We start from the raw sequence: 14,469 nt of genomic DNA, 5'->3' as shown, positions 1-14,469 counted from the left end.
AATAAATTTGATTGATTGATTGATTGATTGATTGAATAATAATAATAATAACGATAGTAGTATGTCTAAACAATATAACATCAATTTTGACAAACATGACTTAATTCAAATGAATTAAAAAATATATAAATTAACAATAAATAAAATATTAAAAAAAAAAAAAAATTAATAGATTAAGCATATATTTTATGATACCTCAAAGTGCTGCAGTTTTGTATGCATTGATTTTCCACTGTAGGACATTTAAGATATATACTACAATCCCAAGTTAAATAGATTTAAAAAAGAATTTGCAAAGCTATGATATTGAAGTGTACACTTGTATTAGTAATAAAGGTAACTCAGACTATAATACAGATAACAATACAATATTGGCGAAAAATTTATTTATCAACAAGTCAATAGTGAAAAAAATGAAGTCGAAATGAATAAAAAATAAGTCAATTTTTTTATCCAAAAATTTATTGGCTTATATAAGGGATGCTCGCTGAAAGTATAAATATGATACTAGTACGATGGCCATACACTATAATTCTGAAAATAACTACATCTTTTCGTTTATATATATATATGTATATATATATATATATATATATATATATATATATATATATATATATATATATATATATATATATATAAATAGGGGAAAGTCAGGTAATATGGGATACTTAATTTTAACGACCTATAAAAATGAAATTCTAAAAATTAATGTTGTTGCTGATAGTCAATTAGTTTCAATAGCTATCAAATATCATTTCCGTAAAAGATGAGTCTAAAAGCTTCAATACACTTTGAGAAAGTATAATAAACAGAAAATGTTTGGGTATCCCATATTACCCTCAAGAGTGGGGTAATATGGGACACCTGATCAATGTCAGCTAAGGATGGAAATAAGTTATGCAAGGTCTTATAAATCAATGAAACAAAACAAAAATTTATAAAAAAAAATAAAAACAGCTTTTATATCACAAAAAAAAGAAAAGATTAATAAAAAAGTACTTTACGAAATAAACGGGGTAAGGACTTATGTCACAAGCATACATGGGTGTATCATTAGAGGTACTGGCCACTGGCGGATGTTGCGATTGAATGGTTATCTCTTTCAGGGGCAGGCATTTCTGTTGTTTCTGCCGCCTTAAACTCCCACTCCTCAAATAGATTCCTATTCACTGGCCAAATTCCAGTCTTTTCATATTCATTAACTGCTGTTGCGAGGCTGGTAGTGCGCAGATAGGGCTTCGCAAATATAGAAGTTATTTAGAATTCTGTGACGATTCGCCCAGGATGTGAGCGGAGCCACATCTGAATCTCGGAGTTATAATAACTTATTATACATTTAATATAATAACTTATTATACATTTTATAACAATTATTTGTCTCCCACCGCACTGCACTCACAGAATGCAACCTGTGCATTCTGTGCAGAATGCAACCTGTCACCTGTCACAGAATGCAACTCTCACAGAATGCAACCTGTGCAACCAGGTTGTATTCTGTGAGTGCAGTGCGGTGGGAGACAAATAATTGTTATAAAATGTTGTCTAGCCAAATTAATGGCCTCCAAATTCTTGGTATGTGAGGCATGACCATCTAATATAAGTCAAGCAGGGCTTTCCTGATTAGGCTTTACACATTCAATGGAATGTATGAGCCATTGGTTAAACAATTCAAGTTGAATCCAGCCAGTCTTATGACAGGCATATATATATATTTATATATATATATATATATGTATATATATATATATATATACATATATATATATATATATATATATATATATATATATATATATATATATATAATATATATATATATATATATATATATATATATGTATATGTATATGTATATGTATATATATATATATATATATATATATATATATATATATATATATATATATATATATATATATATATATATATATATATATATATATATATATATATATATATATATATATATAATTCCATGTTAAATCAGCAGAAAAAAACAAAAAATGTCACCCCATGTTTTGGATTTTGCTAATTTTTTAATATGTTTTAGGGTTTAAAAATTAAAGAAAATCTGAAATTTGGAACCTCCAACCCTTTACGGTTCTTGAGATATTTTCCAAAATAGCTTTTTGTTATTAAATAGCAATATTTTATGAATCAAATGAGATTTTATCCTGAAACTTTGTTCATAGACAATCTTTTACAAGGCGGATACACATTTCAAAGTGAAATTTTTTTTTTACCACCATAATTACATGTAAATTAGATAATAAAGGCATATTTTTGGGGGTATTTGGCCGGTCAAAATGGATTTGTTGCCTTGATAATTATTTTTTAGGCATTGTTATAACTTACAATATAGGTATCAAAAAGCACTATCATTAAAAAATATATTACTGCATTTTTCAACTTTTCTAAATGCAGCTCTTTAAGTAAAGCTAATATATATGCTGAGTCAGCATAAAGTTTATTGCTAACTTATTTATGACAAAGTTAGCTATATTTTTATTTTATGTTGTAAAAAGATATCGTTTAAGTCTTTTTGAGGGCAATAATAAATTTATACTTTATTTATTTATTTTTTGTACCTGGGGAGGGCTCATGGTCTAAAGGGATTGGAGGGGGGGGGATTAGGCATTTTACCAACCCCACTTTCCTATTTTGTTTTTGTTTTTTTGTTTTGTTTAAAACATAAAGACAAGTGACAAAGAGAATTTTGTAGCCAAATTGTGCCAACATTGTCGTTTCAATTTTATGAAGTATTGTTAAAAATAATGACAACAAACTCAAATAAACTAATTCTCTTGTTTCAAAACTTCAATGGGTTTTTTTTAATGAGTTGATGATAGATTTATTTTGCTTATTAACAATTCAACATTGGTAAGAAATGAGGCATGAACTTCCTAGTTGAACACTAATCTGTGGTGCTCTGTGATAAGACCGTAAGGATTTCATTGAGCACCTTAATAACTACAGAAGAAAAAAAACGTGTTAAAACATGTTTATTGTACTTCGTTACTTTATGACACCACGCTTTCATTATGGATTTTCTCAGATCATCTAGTGAAGCTAGGTTCTGTTTAGAAACTTCCGCTTTCTGTTTTACCAAGCAGTTTTCGATAGGGTTTAAACCGTGTGAATTAATTTTTACACGGTATAACCCTTTAAACAAAGAGCAAGCAATTCACCATTTTACTTGGGCCAATGTCTTGACAATTTTATCCAGTTGGCAATAGTCCAGTTGTAAATAAAAATGTATCAAACTTTCTAATTTGAAATTGATTTTATTAAAAATTAAGTTTCAAAATTAAGTTTCAAAATAACTTGCAGTATTGACAGCCTCACCCAGTTGTTAAGAGTATAAACTTGCGCAACCATTGGCAGTGATTGCATCTCAAATCATAAGTGCTGGGCATTAATTAACAAAAAAAGTGCAACGAGTCAGGGATTAAAATGTAAGTTTTGTGTTGCAAACATTAACTTTTTGTGCAGCAAACAGTTTAATTATTGCTTTTTCTAAGAGCATGAGAAGTTACAACATTTTCACAGTTTAATCCTCGTCTTATTTGTAAAATTTAATGCAATCAATTATATTTTTTGAGAAAGGTGCGGCTTTAACGCAACACAATACAAAGTTCTCGGCAAGACGTCTTTGTAGTATGCGGGCACTGACATTCATACTAAAAAGCATTTGAGTAAAAACTTTTGAGTTTGAAATCTGCATGTCCTTCAGAGCCAAAAAAAGTATCATGTTTTTAGTTTTTAGAGTGGTTATTCTTTATCTTTCACAAGATTTACTAAGACTTATGCAATTTGTTGACTTGATGACTAATGTGTAAGGCATCTTCAAACGTGCAGTAACCATTCGTTCAGACTTGTCTTTTAAATACACTTAAAGGAGATACATTCATTGCATACTTGTGCACATTTAGCAATTGATGTTGCAGCCATACTCTAAGATAACATTGATGGAATTGAATAGACCATGCAAAAAAAAATTTTAAAACTTAAAAAGTTATTGTAATTTTGCTGTATAATGATACCTAAAAAGCTTATAGACATTACTATTTTTATTTGAATATTATAAATATGATTCAGAAGATATTACTTGGAAGTGTATTTTTTTAAAAGCTAGATGGGAGAGAGTTCATTTAGTTTTTTCAATCTGAGCAAAAGTTTATTTGATTTGAACCAGTCAATTGATTTTGTTAGCTGAGTGTTCATATCATAAAAAAGTTTATTGGTGTTATTATGAAATGAGAATAGATTTGTATTATATAAAGATACAACTTTTGTTAATTTTGAGGTTTTATAAGAACCGTAACAAAATTAGAAATAATAAAGATCTAAGTATAGTTCTTTGTGGAACTCCACATTATATTAAAAGAATTAGATGAAGACGGTCTTTCGACGTAAACTAACTATTTGCGATGGCTTAAATAGCCTCAAGTAGCATTAAAACTTTACAGGCATTATTATAATATTCCAATTTTTTAAAAAGTATTATATAATCAATAGTATAAAAAGCCTTTGATAATTCTATACCTAAGAATTATCGAACTAAGATGCCATAGGAAAGTTATAACTTCTCAAACGTATCAATTATACGTTGAGTACGACGAATGTTCAGTAGAGTCAGTTTTTCAAAACTGTAATGGTTACTGTAAAAAATACTGTTTATGGCACTATAATTAGATATTTGATTGAAAAAAATTTTTAAAGACAGAGAGGATTGATATTGATTGATAGCTACTTTCTTTTGATAGCTCACCACTTTTAAATTAGTTACAATCTAGAACGTTATTCCCAAAATGAACCGGGATTCAAGTTATCCCGGTAGGTATGTAACGGTAAAAATGAATCGGGACAAAAAATTTTAAAGTGCGGTACCGTCTTAGTTCAATCGGGACGAGGTTGGTGCGGTAACGGTTGAAACCGCACGTCCCGGTTCATTTCCTGATTGGGAAACTGCACCAACCAAAATCAAACCGCACCAATTTTATTGTTTAATACCGTGACATAACGTGACGTTCTGTTACGTTACCGTACTTTTCCAAAAATGTTGTTTTATAAATTTTTAAAATAAAAAATTTTTAACACAAAATGCGCGTTAAAGGCAATTGTTATTTAAAAAATTATGCTTTAAAACAAATGTAGATAACGCATCCCTTTACATAGCGCTTTATCTAACATCGGTTCGTATCATAACTAAGGCTGTCAACGGGTCCGGGTAACCGGGTACCCACCCGTTGGTTACTGCCCGGGCAGCATTATCAATTGACGGATAACCGTTGTCCATGCAAAAAAACAAAATGTTTCAAATTCCAAATTATCAATTCAAATTTTTTTTTAAGTTTTGAATCATTAATTGAAATAAAACAGTTTAACAATATGAAATTGATATGTAAAATAAGATTTTGAAGAAATCGTTCCGATTTCTTTATCACCGTTAGAATTTCTGAAAAATTGAGCAAAAACGTTCGGAAAGTTATTTGAGTTTCTGATTCGAATACCCACTTTTTATTCTTTATTATTTTATTAACCTATAAAAGCTCTGAATAGTGACCTTAAGTCATAAAAGGCGCTTAAAAATGTAAAAAACCAAGAAGTAACGGTTTGTCTCGGAACGTCACGGGTTGTCACGCTATTCTTGGTTCGTCTTGGTTCATAACCGCACCATGTTTTTGAGAGCGGTTTTTCAATCGGAACATCACGTTATTCCCGGAACGTAAAGTTTCAATCGGGACAATTTTTTTAAAAGTGCGGTAACGTCTTGGTTCAATCGGGACAAAAGTTGCTGTCACGTAACGTCACGTAACGATATTTTTTTGAACAGGGACGCCGAAGCCTTTTCATTTTTGTTACAAAAACGACGTCTCCAAGAACAAACAATCAATGCTGATGCAACTTTGTATTTTAAGTTGGCGAAGTGTAATATTTTATGTTTGTTCAACATTGTATTTAACGCTTAACGTTGCATATGTTTTTCAGAATTAAACTTTATGAATATATTTTTTGTTGCCCTATGTATATATATAGAGATAGAAAAATAAGAAATGGCTAAAGCAAAAAGAGACAATTAACTAATACTAAATTTACGGACATTGACTTTGTTTGATGTGCTTGTGATTTGATATTTCAATATTCATGGTAGAATTTATTTAAGTTATATTGTATTGCACTCGCAACGTCGGATTGGACATTGAATAAACGTTGATCCATATGCATTGAATAACTCTTGCGTTATATACATTGGATTAATGTTGAGTTTAAATCGTGCAAACAATCAAATTTTTAGATGTCTTTACATATTGGGTCAATGTAACTGCACAAGCTGTTTTGAGTTGGGTCGGTTTAATTTTTTTGTTGATATCACAGCCAAAAACGTGATATTGGATCACCGGTGGGTGGTTTTACGTACGTTGAACCGGTGGTTTTACATATGTATGTGTACTGGAAAGTAATAGTTACTTCCGTTTGATAGCTCGACAATTTTAAATTAGTTATAAATCTATAATTGTATTGCTATTTATATTGTCAGGACCAACTGCTTTGCTGGTTTTATACAAATTCAAGTTGTGAGAAAGATACTTCAAATGTGTTTAAACAAGAGAAGAAAACAAAAGAAACTAAATTAAAATCAACAAATACAAATTTTTTTTTATATTGCTTGTTATTTGGTAAGGTTAAAAAAAAATTCAATTTTTATTGGATTTGATGTTGAGAAGTTTTTTTTTTATTATTACATATAATTTGACTTTTTGTCTCCGACTTGCAAATTATTTAGCGTAGTTTTTATAAACTTTTTTATTTTCATAGATTAGCTTTTAAAAATTCTATGTACAGCTTTGGAGGAACTCTATTGATTTTTAATGACCCGTGGTCACTTTGAACTTATATTGATTTTTATAAACTTGTATTTTGGAAAATTTACACAATACATTTCATAGAGACTTTAAAAGAATGTTTCATACACTTTATTTTCTTTAAATGAACTGTTCAGATATTTCTAATTTAGTAGGGATAAAGGCAGTGGCTGATTAAGGCTTTTAGGGACCAGCGGCTATTTTAATTTAGGTGGCTCCTTTCTATGTCTATAGTCAAAGATTTTTTTTTTTTTTTAAATTTAATTTAAATCAGGCCACTAAAACTCCGGGGTCACTAAAGCCACCTTACAACCCACCACTGGATAACGGATCCTTAATGGATGCTTGATTTGTTAGATTTTAGGAAAAAACGTTTGACAAAGATGTCTTTTTTGTTGATGTGTTAATTTGATGTCAATATTCTTAGAGAAACAAAAGAAAGTGATCAGAAACATAACTTTTTATAATATAATTTTTTAATACTCGTTAAAAAAACTGTTTTTTATAATATTGCGTATAAAAAATGTAGCCGAGGTTAAGATACTTTTGTTGGTTTTCTAGTTACAAATCAACACAAAGTGAAATTGGTCCATCTTTTTTATACGTCCTCAAGTTGACGCCACTTATTTAAAAATTTAGTTTCTTTTCTTTGAAACATTTTTCAAAAATTTCATTACAATGAAATCATGCATTAAAGCTATAAATTCAAGCAGATGATAGGCAATAACAACAACCTTAAAATATAATTTGAATTTTTCTGCTGTAAATATAATTCGTTAAAACCAAATAAGATTTTACGTCGTCATACCAAGCTTCATGCGTATTATAATTTAAATGACTGATGTTGATCTTACTTAATGTTTATTAGATAAAGAAGACCAGGCCTCATGCTCAAGACACAATCAGAGTAGAGATTGTCGTTTCGAATCAAGAAATAGCTGCTATAAAGAGCAGAAAAAGAAGTGGCCTATAGACCAATGCTGAAGAAGATACCATTAAAAAGGAGCTTACAACTAATCTGAACAAGTTGATTGGCATTATGAAGTCAAAATAAAGGGCTATCAAGAAATCTGTTGTGAATCATGTAGTATTATTATATCATATAATAATAAGTTATAATAATAATATTTTAGAAAATGAATAATAACTGATTTTCATAGTTCTTTTTGGTACTGCACCTGAAGTACTGAAATGCTGACCACCCGGAAATGAAAAAAGCTCTTAAAGTATGTAACGGAAATGGTCACCCTACTATTAAAGTAGAACAATCTGAGTTGTTGCACGTCATCATTCAACTTGCTAAACATGGGTCTGCTGCCTTCGTACCTGACGTGTATAGTTTATAACTTTGGCTAATAAAATATTTTATTGGACTATATTAGGCCTATATATAACTTTTTGACTATAAACTTATTCACTTATAATTTTTTAATTACTTTAGAAAGAGCCTCAAATTGTTGGATGAGCTTGGTGCTAAACTCGAAACGAAAGGCTACCATCTTAGCAGAAGTGCTTTATATTCTCGGTTGATGCTGAAACGGAGCAATTCGCTTGAAAGAAAGAGACTCGTCCACACGGTATAAGTTATGTTGATACGGGCCAAAAACAACTTCTATTCAAGTCACTTAGATGGTTCATTTTGTACAGTAACTAAAACGGGCGCGGAAGAAGTTTGCTTATCTTTAGACCCTAACGGTGTGTGCTTTATAAGTCAAGACGATTATCAATTAAAGTTAAAAAAGTTTTTTCTAGATTTTTTTTGATTTTAAAACATTTATAAACAGTAGAAATATATTATTATTGATACTTATTTTTGTTATTATTTATATTTAAGTATCAATTATCAAGATGAGTATTAATAAGTAATATGAATATTGATAACATATTAACTTTATATGGAGTATAAATAATATTACTAAATATAATTATTGATAAAAAATATAAATATCTAAAAGTAATATAAATATTGATACAGAAGCGTATATAGAAGCGTATATATAAACATTAAATTAAATATAAATAAAGATATTGTTTCAATAAAAACAATTTAAAAGCCCACCTTCATTGCCAACAACCAAAAATACCATTAAGGTAAACAATGCTAATATTGTTTTCAGGTAGACACGAACATGTTTCATTTTGGTATAGCTAATTTCTATGTTTTAATAAATTTTCACTTTTACATAGCATTTAAAAAGAAACGATTTCAAAGCTTGAAAATAAAGTTTTTAACTTTTTTGAAAATCTCGCTTCAATTGTACTATTTATAATTGCATAGTTCTGATAAAGCCCTAATATAAATAAAAACACAAAATATTGTTCCTTTAAAAGCTCTTTAAATCATTTAAGTCCCTCAGTCTAAGTAAACAAATTCTAAAAAGTCTAAAACAAATTTTATAATATAACAACATAAAAATGAAATAATCTTTACTTAAGATATTATTGTCCGTCATATAGTTGTCTGAAATTATTGTTTTAATGGAATAGTGTACATACTTTATTTATATCGTCATGACAAAAATAATATTAATAATAATAGTAATAACAACAACAACAATGTATTATTATAATAAATAAAATTAAATAAATGGACAAATTTTATGCACTATTTTGCCTTATTCCTTTTTGATTTTGTTTTACTCCATCTAAAGTTTGCCTTACTCCATCTAAATTTTGTCTTGTTTACTTAATCACATCACAGTTGCATAGAGTAAATTATCTTATAAACATAGAGTAAAATTTATCTTTATAAAATTGAGGAAATCAAATCTAATTGATTTACTCCATCTAACTACGCAAAGTCAACAAAAATTTCAAGAGTAGCTTTATTTATGACAAAAAATACTAGCGTTGTGCGTTCGACAATTATAATTTAGAAAAAAAGTATTTACTTTTTTTTTTTAATTTGCATATTTTTCGTTAATGTCTGTTGTTAGTTTTATTCAATAAGGACATTTAAAGCCATAAAAAGTCAGCTGTAGTAACAAAAAAGAACTAAAAGTTATATTTACTTAAAGCGATAACTCAAAAAAGTATAATATAAAAAACAAAAAATATTAAACTTAAATTCCGAAATGAGGAGTCATTTCTGTTTAGTTAATTCACGAGTCAAATCTAATATATTCCTGCCTAATGTAATTTAGGGTTGTATTTCTACAAGTTTAAAGAGTTTAGAAAAAAAAAAAAAGTTATCAACTCATAACTGCATTTAAGAGGTAAAAGTGCATGAAGTAAAAAAAAAAATTTAAATTAAATAATATAATTATCCTCTTTGCCTTAGAGCGAGTTAAGAATATTTATTTGTTACAATGATAACGATGTTAAAGAAAACTCTTAATATATTTAAATTTAAAAATAAATTGTTCAAATGTTCCGCTTCGATTTTTCGAAGCAAAATATCTGAACAATCAATACATAAAAAAATATACGATGTAAGCAAATAGTGGTGTTGAAAAAGTTTGATTCTAATTATGTTGAAAAGTCAGCAAAATAGAACACAAATATGTTTGTGTCAGCAAGGTAATACGCCTCATTTGTAAATTTACAAATATTCAACACCATTAATGCTTCATCAAAATGCATGTGATGAAAAACCAAAGGTTTACATTTTGATAAATATTAGGGGAATGTGGAGCATAGTAGGCCCCTTAGATGAGAGGGAACCCTATAAAATGTTTTTGCTTAGCGTGAATTATTGTGCAGCAGAGTTAATATTTAATTATAAATATAAACATAATATTTATATAAACTTAAACATAAATATTTAAGAAAACCATCCTTAAAAAAGTTTTTATTAATATTTTTTAGCAGAAGAAAAATTTGATTTTTTTTTGCACAACAAAATAGCTTAAGCAATCCTACTTATTTGTAAAAAAAAAAACATTTATGTTTGTTGAGCTTTTGATATGTTACAAAATTTTAACATGTTATTTTTTAATTTGTCCATGATTTATACGAGAAATGACAACTAATTTATGTTTTAGTGTCCAACTCCATCGTTTTTATATAACTTTGTGAACTTTGGAGTTATGGAATATCTAGTGAAGCCAGATTTTTAAACAATAATATTTTTATAAAGATGTTTCAACTGATTCATAGAGAATATTGATTTTGTAAGTGGTTTGACTGATTGGTGGTTCGTCTGATTTTTAATTGATAATACTTTCTAAAGTTATAGCATCAAGTTTTGTTTACTTTTTAGTTCGACAGCGATGACATATAACAAATAATAAAAACATGATAGCATAAAAATAACTTTCTATGCTTTTAAATGTAATTGTTTGTATTTTTATAGTTTGATTTTTTGATTTTTATTTTGAACAATAAAAATAGTGTAATGTTTATAGAGGTAAACGTATTAACTATATAAACAAACTTATTTGCATTTTGCTGTTTATGTTTACTATCTGGCTGTACTAACATCTTAAAATTCTTTTTGCTGTCGATTACTTATGCAAACTTTGTTGAGTCAGACACCATTGTATTTTATAATAAGAAATAATTAAGTACTAAAACTAGGTTGTGGTTTCGTTTACCCATTTCCAATAATTTTTTTGTTTGTGTATATATAATAGCAAGTAAAATATTGATAACATTTTTGTGATTTAATTTCGTTTTCTAAATGTAACTTTTTTATAGTTTCCTTTCTCTGTATTACATAGCGGGTGTTTAATAAAACATATAGCCTAATAACAATTTTTAATATTATTGTTATAATAAATAAAATTCGCAATGAATAATGTTGAACAAAAAGTTGCTTTTAGCATCAAAATGCACTGCGTATCAAAACCGCGTAACACAACGGTCTTCTCTTAAGAATACCCCCCCTCCCCTGTGTCGTCTTTTCCAATAACTTTAACGAGTATTTTATTTTTTCTAAATAAATATAATATAAGCAAAAAATATTTATTTTTAGCTTTTGTTTATTTATAAAATGTTACTTTCATTTATTATTTCCAGATCTTACGGTACGTGTTATAAAAATTTTTTGAGCAGAAGAATTTACTCTTTTCTGACCACTGACCCGCAATTTTGTTCATAAAATTTGCTCCTAAATAAAGAGTGAAGTGAAGCGGATTTAAATTGCCTTATTTGAAAAAAAGTTACCTTCTCTGAAGAAAAATTGCCTTATTTGAAGGTACAACATTAAAAGGTAAAGCATTGTGCATAAAATAAATTCAAAGCAATTGCTTAAACCCCAGCTTACGCAATTCTTTAAAGTTAATTTATATTGATACCTACTAGAAACGTTTTAGTTAATTTTTAGAATTAAGTATAATAATTGTCGACTCCAAAGAGTTATTTTTTATAATTATATACAAAATAATGCCTGAAAAATGTTGTAACTAACTGAAATGGCAATTAAAATAAGCAAAATAAAGAAAACGCTTTCCGATTGTCTGCCGAAAAAGAATATATAATTGTTAAGCAAATGATGTCATTATACAATAAATGAACTGATTAAAGTCAAGATACAGCTGTTTCAGAAATGACACTTTTTATCTAGATAACCAGCAAATACTGAATTTGGTTATAAGAAGAAGATTGACATTTCAGCCTTTTAACACTCTATCATTTTTCACATACACAGTTTGATACCTACTCTTTCACTGACACAATATGGCCAGAAATATCTATTTTACACAAGAAATACACTTTTATAAATTTTATTTTTCACTAAATTTAACTTTGCTGTTAGTCTTTAAAAAACTAACCCATATTCAAACATTTACTACCCATTCACTCTTTTTAATAAAATATTTTTTTTAAACACTACTTAACAAACATTCTATAGCGGAATTTTAGTGGACATATTTAGACATTTTGAACTGTCCACTGTAGTTTTGCTTATCGTCTACTTAGTAATCCATTAGTGGCAACCGCAAAAAACGGCAAGCCAACGACTTGCCACTATCAGTATGTCGAAAAGTTATCAGCTCGCTATTATAGCGACTGTCACTAATGGTCCACTAAGTAATTGATGAGCAAAACTCCAATAAATCGCTCAAAATGTCTATATAGGTCTACTGCAAATTCACTAAAACAATGTTTACTGGGTAGGTGAAACCACAATTAAACTTTTAGTTTTTGAGAGAAAAAATATAGCTTTAGTTAATCAAATTTCCTACATTAGTTCCTACATTATCGAAATTCTTTCACGATAATTTTGTCATAAATAACAATCGAGTACATACCGTTGCTCCTGTTTAATTTCATCTCTTCTATTAGTTTTTTCGTATCACCATTGTTTCTATGGAGAAATCTTCGTTTATAAAAATATCCGTTACTTTGAGTTTATGCGCATTTTTTAATATTTGTATCTTATCTTTATAATTTAGTAACTTCATGACTATTGTCCTGGGTTTTTTGGATCCTGTTTTTCCGGTTTTGTGAGCATGCTCTATCGTAACTCCTTTAATTTTAAGATTTTTTTCGAATATTTTTATAACTTTAAGCTCAGTTTCCTCCCAGCTCTCTGATTCGTTCTCCGTTAACCCATCAAGTCGTAGATCATTTCTTCTTTGCCTGTCCTCCAATTATCTTATTTTATTTTTTTCTGTTTGACTGATTTCTGTTTTGTTTTGAATTTTTTTCTCTAGTTCGTAAACTTTCTTTTCTTACGGTAAAATTAAGACTCTCTTCAATTTTTTTGTGTACTTTAAGTACACAAAAAAATTGAAGAGAGTCTTAATTTTACCGTAACAAAAGAAAGTTTACGAACTAGAGAAAAAATTTAATTTTTTGTGTACTTTAAGTACACATTTCTTTTTTTTTTAATCGTTCTTTGACATTTGTGAGTTCTAATTTCCTTGAGTCGTTTTCCTTTACCAGAGTTTTATATAATTCTTTTATTGATACTATTTCTGCAATCAAGCCATCAATTATGTCGTTAGATAGTTTTGAGTTTTGGCAGATGAGTTTAAGAATGTCATTTTGCTGTTTTTGAAACATTTCTTTGAATATTTCCTGAACAATGTTGACTGAGATTTCTTTATCTTCTGCATTGCAAGATTCAGTAGATAGTTGTTTTAATTTTTTCATTATATAGTAAATTAGTTTAAACAAGTAAGTTGCATTATTATTAAATATGTGTTTAATTAAAAAAAAAATTTTTTTTTTTTAATAAGCACACACGTCCGTTCACTTCAGAAACTATGCAATCTTTGAAGGATTGCTAACATTTACTAAAAAACCATCTAGTTTAGTACGGCCATCTAGTTTAGCTTTCTAAAATGCTGGCTGTACTTAGAAGTACGGTCTGCATAGTTTTTGAAATCTACTGGGTGCAATGCGTTAGAGAAAGCCAACTTTTAGAAGCAACGTTAGAGAAGCATTGGTTGTCAGTATTTTATGCATTTATGACACAACGCTTGGGTAAACATGTAGGCGTTTTAATGAAGCTCTTCCCACAATAGGGACGATATTGAGCAAACCTAATATATAATGAGTTACAACGGCATAGACGCCAGTCGGATTCTTTGTTAACAAACAGTTCAATAATTTTTGATGTTGCATTTCCAAGCATTTGCTTAATATCATTTTTAATAAGAACAGCAGCAGCATCAGACCGGAGGTAAATTGTATCTGATGATTGAGAACC

General features: G+C 28.5%; 1 protein-coding gene across 2 annotated transcripts in view; it reads right to left on the bottom strand.

Annotated features, from left to right (window-relative positions):
- Window positions 1–9,179, bottom strand: part of LOC136080515 (uncharacterized) — a 67,357-nt gene extending 58,178 nt beyond the window's left edge. The window contains exon 1 of one of the 2 annotated variants that reach the window (XM_065797289.1): window positions 8,929–9,179. In XM_065797289.1, the coding sequence (XP_065653361.1) occupies window positions 8,929–9,007 (79 nt within the window). In that variant the 5' untranslated portion in view covers window positions 9,008–9,179. Of the gene's footprint in view, window positions 1–195; window positions 357–8,928 lie in introns of those variants that run through there. The other variant, XM_065797290.1, reaches the window with a different exon arrangement.
- Window positions 9,180–14,469: the final 5,290 nt, after the last annotated feature.

The sequence above is a fragment of the Hydra vulgaris genome, chromosome 05 (genome assembly GCF_038396675.1).
Source record: "Hydra vulgaris chromosome 05, alternate assembly HydraT2T_AEP".
Classification (NCBI taxonomy): domain Eukaryota; kingdom Metazoa; phylum Cnidaria; class Hydrozoa; order Anthoathecata; family Hydridae; genus Hydra; species Hydra vulgaris.
The sequence above is the reverse complement of the archived record's forward strand: the minus strand, read 5'-3'. Positions and strand labels throughout refer to the sequence as shown.